The sequence below is a fragment of the Nicotiana tomentosiformis genome, chromosome 1, assembly GCF_000390325.3.
Source record: "Nicotiana tomentosiformis chromosome 1, ASM39032v3, whole genome shotgun sequence".
Lineage (NCBI taxonomy): Eukaryota > Viridiplantae > Streptophyta > Magnoliopsida > Solanales > Solanaceae > Nicotiana > Nicotiana tomentosiformis.
The window spans coordinates 146,180,962-146,188,834 of NC_090812.1; the positions used below are offsets into that span (position 1 = coordinate 146,180,962).

General features: G+C 39.4%; 1 protein-coding gene across 1 annotated transcript; it reads left to right on the forward strand.

Moving 5' to 3' along the window:
- Positions 1-745: 745 nt before the first annotated feature.
- On the forward strand, positions 746-1,168 carry LOC138891469 (secreted RxLR effector protein 161-like). Its single transcript, XM_070174764.1, has one exon. The coding sequence runs from the start codon at positions 746-748 to the stop codon at positions 1,166-1,168; it is 423 nt and encodes a 140-aa protein (XP_070030865.1).
- The last annotated feature ends 6,705 nt before the right edge of the window (positions 1,169-7,873 follow it).

Genomic DNA, 7,873 nt, shown 5'->3' on the forward strand with positions numbered 1-7,873 from the left:
TTATTGAGTACATTGGGCCAGTTGTACCCATACTACACTCTGCACTTCGTATGCAGATCCAGGTATATCCGGTCGAAGTGGTTTCCAGGTTTGAGTTATTTCCAGCTTTTGAGAGACTACGAGGTAGCTGCCATAGCGTCCGCAGTCCTTGAAGTCCTCTTTCTATTATCTTTATCTTTACTGTTCTGACAGTTGTATTAGAGGATTTTGTTTGTACTTTGTTATTCAGTAGTGCTCGTGTACTCGTTGACACCAGATTTTGGGGTTGGTTGTAGTAGCATTTGTCCCATTTCTTAGATATTCTTATGATATTCTTTCGATGTTGAGTTATTAGTTTATGTTTAATCGATTTCATTATTATTATTATGTGATTGTTGGCTTACCTAGCGGGTTGCATTAGGTACCATCACGACTTGTGGGTTTTGGTTCATGGTAGGTATTTAAAATTTTATGATGTTATCACTTTATAGGCTTTATTGAGAACAATATGGATCAATGTATATACCGGAAGATCAGTGAGAGTAAAATTTATTTTCTAATTCTTTATGTGGGGTGATATCTTTTTTGAAGTCAATGATAAGGGAATTCCATATGAGGTGAAATAATTTATCTCTCAAAATTTTGATATGAACGATATGAGCGATGCATATTATGTAATTTGCATTAATATTCATCGAGATAGAGATCGAGGTATTTTAGTTTTATCTCAAGAAACCTATATTACAAAGTTTTAGAGACGTTTCAGATGAAGGATTGTTCACCAAGTTTAGTTCCCATAGTGAAGGATGAAAATTTCAATTTGAACCAGTGCCCGAAGAACGACCTTAAGAGGGAACAAATGAAGAATATTCCATATGCTGCTATTGTTGGGAGCTTGATGTATGATGAGGCTTGTACTAGACATGATATTGCATTTGTTGTTGGAATATTAGAAAGATATCAGAGTAATCCAGGTAATGACTACTTGAGAACAACAAAGAAAGTCTTAAGATACCTTCAAGGGACAAAAGACTACATGATTATGTACAAACCATCAGATAATTTAGAAGTGATTGGCTACTCTAATTCATACTTTGCTGGCTGCATTGATTCATGCAAATCAATATCAGATACATTTGTTGTCTGGTGGAGCTATATCTTGGAAGAGTGCCAAATAGACACTGACTGATACTTTCACTGTAAAGGCTGAGTTTGTTTCTTGTTTTGAGGCTACCTCACATGGTGTATGGTTGAAGAGTTTTATTTCTGGGTATCGACTCGATCTCTAGGCCATTGAGGATACGTTGTGACATTTCATTTGCTGTTTTTATTTGCTAAGAATAACAAAAGTGAGAGTCGAAGCAAGCATATTGACATTAAGTATCTGGCCATAAGAGAATGTGTTAAAGACAAAAAAGTGGTCATTGAATACGTTAGCACTGAATTAATGTTAGCTAATTCTTTAACCAGAGGCGTGCTACTACAGAAATTTAAAGATTATGTAGTTAAAATGGGATTTGGTTCTACTATATAAATTTTTTATTGTCAGAACGAATATTATCGAAACTCTATTTTGTATGATATTTCTCATATTTGTTATTGTGTACACATTCAGTAATTTTGAGAAATATCACTAAAGTGTGACCTAGAATAAACATTGAATTTATTCCTTAAGAAATTTGGGCTACATTTTAGAGGCATAATGTATTGTGATACATTGAAGATACTACTCCCTCTTAAAGGAGTTATCGCCATGATTGTTGTATTATGATTCTCCTTAAAGCATACTTTTGGCATTAATTATATGGAAAAAGTGGGAGAATGTTAGTAACATTTTGTAATGAATGTTTAAGATGATCCATTTAATTTGGACAAGTTGAAACTTCCTCTCCCCATTATGAACCAGCCATCGTTGAATATTGAATTGCCCAGAAACTGCTGCCCATTTTATAACTGCTATAAGATGTTCTTGATGGAATAACACTATAAATAGTGTAGATCTGATTAAGGTCCCGAAGCACTTCTTTTGAACTCCATACCATCTAGACTGAGGTTTGAGTGTTAAGAAGACTCACCGGTAGAAAACTCCCTGCCGACAACGATGACTTTGAACAATGGCCGGATTTAGTAACGCTCAAACAACTCCAGGTAGCAAAAATCAAATTCAAGTTCAAGAGCTCAAGCTTCAAGTTATTAATGTTCTTAAATAGTGACCGGCGGCTAAAGTGGGTTAGAAATTCAAATAGGGACTAGATCGAGTAATATTTTCCCTTAAGTGTAGTACAATATAATTAATTTTTTAAAAATTAATAATCAATAAACTGAATAGATTGAAAAAAGTAAATTAAAATAGTTTCAAAAACTTGAACCAAGCCGGCCGATAAACAATTTTATTTCTAAGCAGTGGTTGTAGGCCTAAAAGTTGGGTCACTTGTACTTTTTTATTTTTTATTCAATCCATTTATCTATGATAAGAAAAATTGTTAAAATTTACCCTAAATTTCGATTTATCTTAAATTCTCCATTCACTTATCCTTTGGTACATAAAAGCCAAAAAAATAAATAAGAAATGCCCAATACTATTGATTTTGTCTCATATTTGAAGCCACATAAATAAATGAGTGATTCAAATATATTCTTAAACTATAATATAAATTGGTTTATATATACTCTTGGTAATAATTTAATGCATACCTATCAATAATAAAAAAGGACAAATGTATCCATCTATCTATATTATATTAAAAGTGAGAAACTCTAAACTTGAAAATTAAATTACTTAAATATCCTTCTTATTTACCTAAATATTTTATTTTAAAAAAAGTATAAAAAATAAATGCCTGCAATCAACTCAAGACAACCTTTCATTAAGAGTCACAACAGTTGAAGCATTTTCCCGTCTAAAATGAGATGATAAACACGGAGTCAAGGCACCGCTTACTATACAGGCATCAACCAATAGAATATAATAGCACACTGTACACACCCAACTAAACATAGAGTAAATGTAATTATGAGTATGGAGTCGTTAATCAAGCCGCCAAAAATAATTACTCTAACTATGTATAACGTAAGTCTTTTGCTATGTCATTTTTTCATGTGTAAACTTGGATTATTAAAATTATGCTATTATTTTTTAAGATGATATTTCATTTTAGATGTTGGGTTAATTTTATGTCAAGGTTAGTGTATACGGTCAAAACCGAGTTTGCCCTTCGTGTAATTAGTCAAGATTGGAGCATGATGGACCAAGGGTCGTCATTATAATATCGAGTTGTGATGTGAAGTTGGGCTATCGAGCTCAAGATCCAGGGATCGATCAATACCGAGCTCGAGTTAATATCAACATCGAGGCCCAGAGATCGATCGAGCTCGAGCCAATGTCAAGGTCGAGACCCGAAGACCGACCAATACCGAGACCAACTAAGATCAAAATCGAGCCAAGAGACAAAGAGTCATTGTAGCCGTACTAGGGAAGAGAATCTCGACGGAAATCAAGGAAAAGCTAATTAACTAATCTATCATGGGATTCCCACTATGTATTTTTAATTATACTCAAAATAAAATTTTTTCACTATGTTAAGAGTGGCTATCATTTGTGAAAGAGATCCATTCAAGACATTCATACACTCGACATTCAGGGATTATTGAGATTTACACACAAATAAGCAAATATTATCCTTTTTGGGGCTTTGGATATTGATTCATCTTGTTCATTTATCACACATTCTTTACTTAAATTGGGTTTGTATTCATTTCTTTTTTACAAGTCAATATTCGATGTATTTCTACTTATTTTTTCAATTTGTACCAAGTTATACCACGTATCCTTAGAACTACGTATAAATTTAACTCTATCCGTTTTTCGGGTAAACAGTTTGGCGCCCACCGTGGGGCTAAGGATAACAGTGGTTATTTGGTACGAATCTCTGCAAAATACACCATTTTACACTTGCTCTTGGAAGTGTCTTTGATTTCAGGTTAAAAACGACGAACTCTCAATTAATGGCCCTACCTATCGACAACGAAGCTGGCCTTCAAGATGAGAACTACAACCTGACGACCGGGGATGAAAGGCCACTCGTCGATCCCATTAGAACTCGGGCCGCAGATCCCATCGACGTTAATTCACATGTGGCCATCGAGGCAAACCAACGTTCCGACCCCGAAAACAGCATTCATGGTGGAACTCGATCTGCAATCTGAAATAAACAAAATATTGGAAAAGACGGGATCAGACTGCGTATGATTTTCAAAATGTTGCAAGCTCAGCAGGTAGTAACAGCTCAGTTGCAGAGCCAAACCCAAGCACCGAGCAAGGCTGAGCCCGTTCCACCCCGAGAAGTCACCCACAAAACGAGGCTAGTTGTAATAAGATCAAATGAACAAGAATCGGGGACTAATCCCAAAATTATTAGGATGCTCGAGGAACTAACAAAACGAACTGAGTCAGGAGAAAAGAGGATTGAAGCTAATGACAAAAAAGTAGAAACTTATAACTCCAGAGTTGATCAGATCCCGGGGGCACCACCGGTATTGAAGGGCTTGGATTCCAAAAAATTCATACAAAAGTCTTCCCCCCCGAGCACGGCTCCCAAACCGATCCCCAAGAAGTTCTGCATGCCCGAAATTCCTAAATATAATGGGACGACCGACCCCAACGAACATGTCACCTCTTATACATGTGCCATTAAAGGGAACGATCTAGAAGACGACGAGATCAAATCCGTATTATTGAAGAAGTTCGGGGAAACCCTGTCAAAGGGGGCAATGGTATGGTATCATAATTTACCGCCTAACTCTATCGATTCTTTTGCTACGCTTGTAGATTCTTTCGTGAAGGCACATGACGGAGCCATAAGAGTCGAGACCAGGAAGTCGGACCTTTTCAGGGCAAGGCAAAAGATAAAGAGATGCTAAGAGGGTTTGTATCTCATTTCCAAACGGAACGAATGGATCTACCACCGGTCACGTACGATTGGGTTGTTCAAGCTTTCACTCAAGGACTGAACGAACGAAGCTCGATGGCTTCACGATAATTGAAGCAAAACTTAATAGAATACCCTGTCACTACATAGGCTGATGTGCATAATTGGTATCAATCGAAAATCAGAGTCGAAGATGGTCAGCTCGGAGTCCCTTCGGAGTCTATTTATCCAATCAGGAACCTCGAAAGAACCAAGAGAGACACCGATCGGGGGCTAGGGTCAAGCAAGGATCGATATCGGCCATATAATGAAGATCGGAGGAGCAGCGGACCCGGTCGAAACCATGTGAGAAACGAAAAAAGAAATGATCAAGGTCGAAATAATCAGGGGTCATGAACAAAAACGATTTCGATAGGCCCGTCAGGCCTAAAGAAGCATCGAGGCTATCGGGACCCTCACTCGACTATAAAGTCTAAGGGCTACCCTGACTCGAGTTCGAGCAACCATTCTCACTCAGGGACTATCTATTGAGCCCAAGGGCTACCATTACTTCGAGTTCGAGAAATCATTCTCACTCGACTACAAAGCCCAAGGGCCACCTTATTTCGAGTTCGAGCAAGTACTCACTCGACCATCGAGCCCAAGGGCTACCATTACTTATAGTTCGAGAAATCATTCTCACTCTAATACAAAGCCCAAGAGCTACCTTATTTCGAGTTCGGGCAAATCCTCACTCGACCACAAAGCCTAAGGGCTACCTTAATTCGAGTTCAAGAAATAATCCTCACTCGACTACAAAGCCTAAGGGCTACCTTAATTCGAGTTCGAGAAATCATCCTCACTCGACTACAAAGCCTAAGGGCTACCTTAACTCGAGTTCGAGCAAACCCTCACTCGACTACAAAGCCTAAGGGCTACCTTAATTCGAGTTCGAGAAATTATCCTCACTCGACAACAAAGCCTAAGGGCTAACTTAATTCGAGTTCGATAAATCATTCTCACTCGACCATAAAGTCTAAGGGCTATTTTTTACTTTGAGTTTGAGCAAACACTCACTCAACCATAAAGCCTAAGGGCTATTTTTTACATCGAGTTCGAGCAAACACTCACTCGACCATAAAGCCTAAGGGCTATTTTTTACTTCGAGTTCGAGCAAGCACTCACTCGATCAAAAGGCCTAAGGGCTGTTTTTTACTTCGAGTTCGAGCAAACGCTCACTCGACCATAAAGCCTAAGGGCTACCTTAACTCGAGTTCGAGCAAACTCTCACTCGACTACAAAGCCTAAGGGCTACCTTAATTCGAGTTCGAGAAATTATCCTCACTCGACAACAAAGCCTAAGGGCTAACTTAATTCGAGTTCGAGCAAACCCTCACTCGACTACAAGGCCTAAGGGCTACCTTGACCCAAGTTCGCTCAAACCCTCACTCTACTACAAAGCCTAAGGGCGACCTTAACTCGAGTTCTAGGAAACACTCACTCGACTATAAAGCCTAAGGGCTATTTTTTACTTCGAGTTCAAGCAAATACTCACTCGACCATAAAAGCCTAAGGGCTATTTTTTACTTCGAGTTCGAGCAAACGCTCACTCGACCATAAAGCCTAAGGTCTACCTTAACTCAAGTTTGAGGAAACCCTCACTCGACTACAAAGACTAAGGGCTACCTTAATTCAAGTTCGAGAAATCATCCTCATTCGACTACAAAGCCTAAGGGCTACCTTAACTCGAGTTCGGGCAAATCCTCACTCGACTACAAAGCCTAAGGGCTACCTTAACTCGAGTTCGAGCAAACCCTCACTCGACTACAAAGCCTAAGGGCTACCTTAACTTGAGTTCGAGCAAACCCCCACTAAACTACAAAGCCTAAGGGCTACCTTAAGTCGATTTCGATAAATCATTCTCACTTGACCATAAAGCATGAGGGCTATTTTTTACTTCGACTTCGAGCAAACTCTCACTCGGCCATAAAGCCAAAGGGCTATTTTTTGCTTCGAGTTCGAGCAAACACTCACTCAATCATAAAGCCTAAGGGCTGTTTTTTACTTCGAGTTCGAGCAAGCACTCACTCGATCAAAAGGCCTAAGGGCTACACTAGTTCAGTTTTGATCAAATTATCTAAACTGGGGCCTTAGGATACAAACTTCACAATTCTATAAGGCAGAAAGGAAGAAAGTTTTTTTTTACATGTCAAAAATCATTTACAAGGGCAACATAGCACGATCAAATTTCTTTACAAAAGACCAAAATGGTCTTATAAGAAACACAAAAAATATTAAAAGACTTAGTCCTCTCCGGGAGCAGCGTCTTCGCCCTCGAGGCCCCATTCACTTTCAGATCCGCTCGCACTCCCGGTATCATCATCATCAGGAAAGGACAACACTCTGGCTTCGGCTTTAAGCTCCTCAGCTTTCTCGATCTCGGATGTTAGATCGAGGCCACGAGCATGAATCTCTTCGAGAGTCTCCCTTCGAGACTGGAATTTAGCATGCTCGGCAACCCAGTTTGCCCGAGCCTGAGCAGCCTCAGCAACCTCCTTTGCTTGAACTTGAGCAGCTTCGGCATCAGATCGATAAACAGCCACCATTGCATCAGCATTGGCCATGGTTTTCTCGACCTCCGATTTGGACGTTGTAAGTTTTGTGGCCAATCTCTCTCGATCAGAATTTGCTAAGCCTAACTGAGATTGGAACTCCTCGATTTTCTTGGCTTCCACCAAGGCTTTCTCTTTCAAGCGTCGGAGTTAGGACTCAGCCGAAGCCAGTTGAGTTCGGCCAGTCTCCTTTTTCTGAGGCAAGACGGTCCATGTTTTTCTTACACTCCTCGGCCTCTGATTTCACTACGTCCACTTCAGCACGAAGCTGCCTAATCACATCGAACTTTTGCTCGACCTGCGAGACTGAATTATTAGCCATCACTCCGAGTTAATATCATTAAATTCAAAGATTCTTTGTACCTGCTGCCAGCT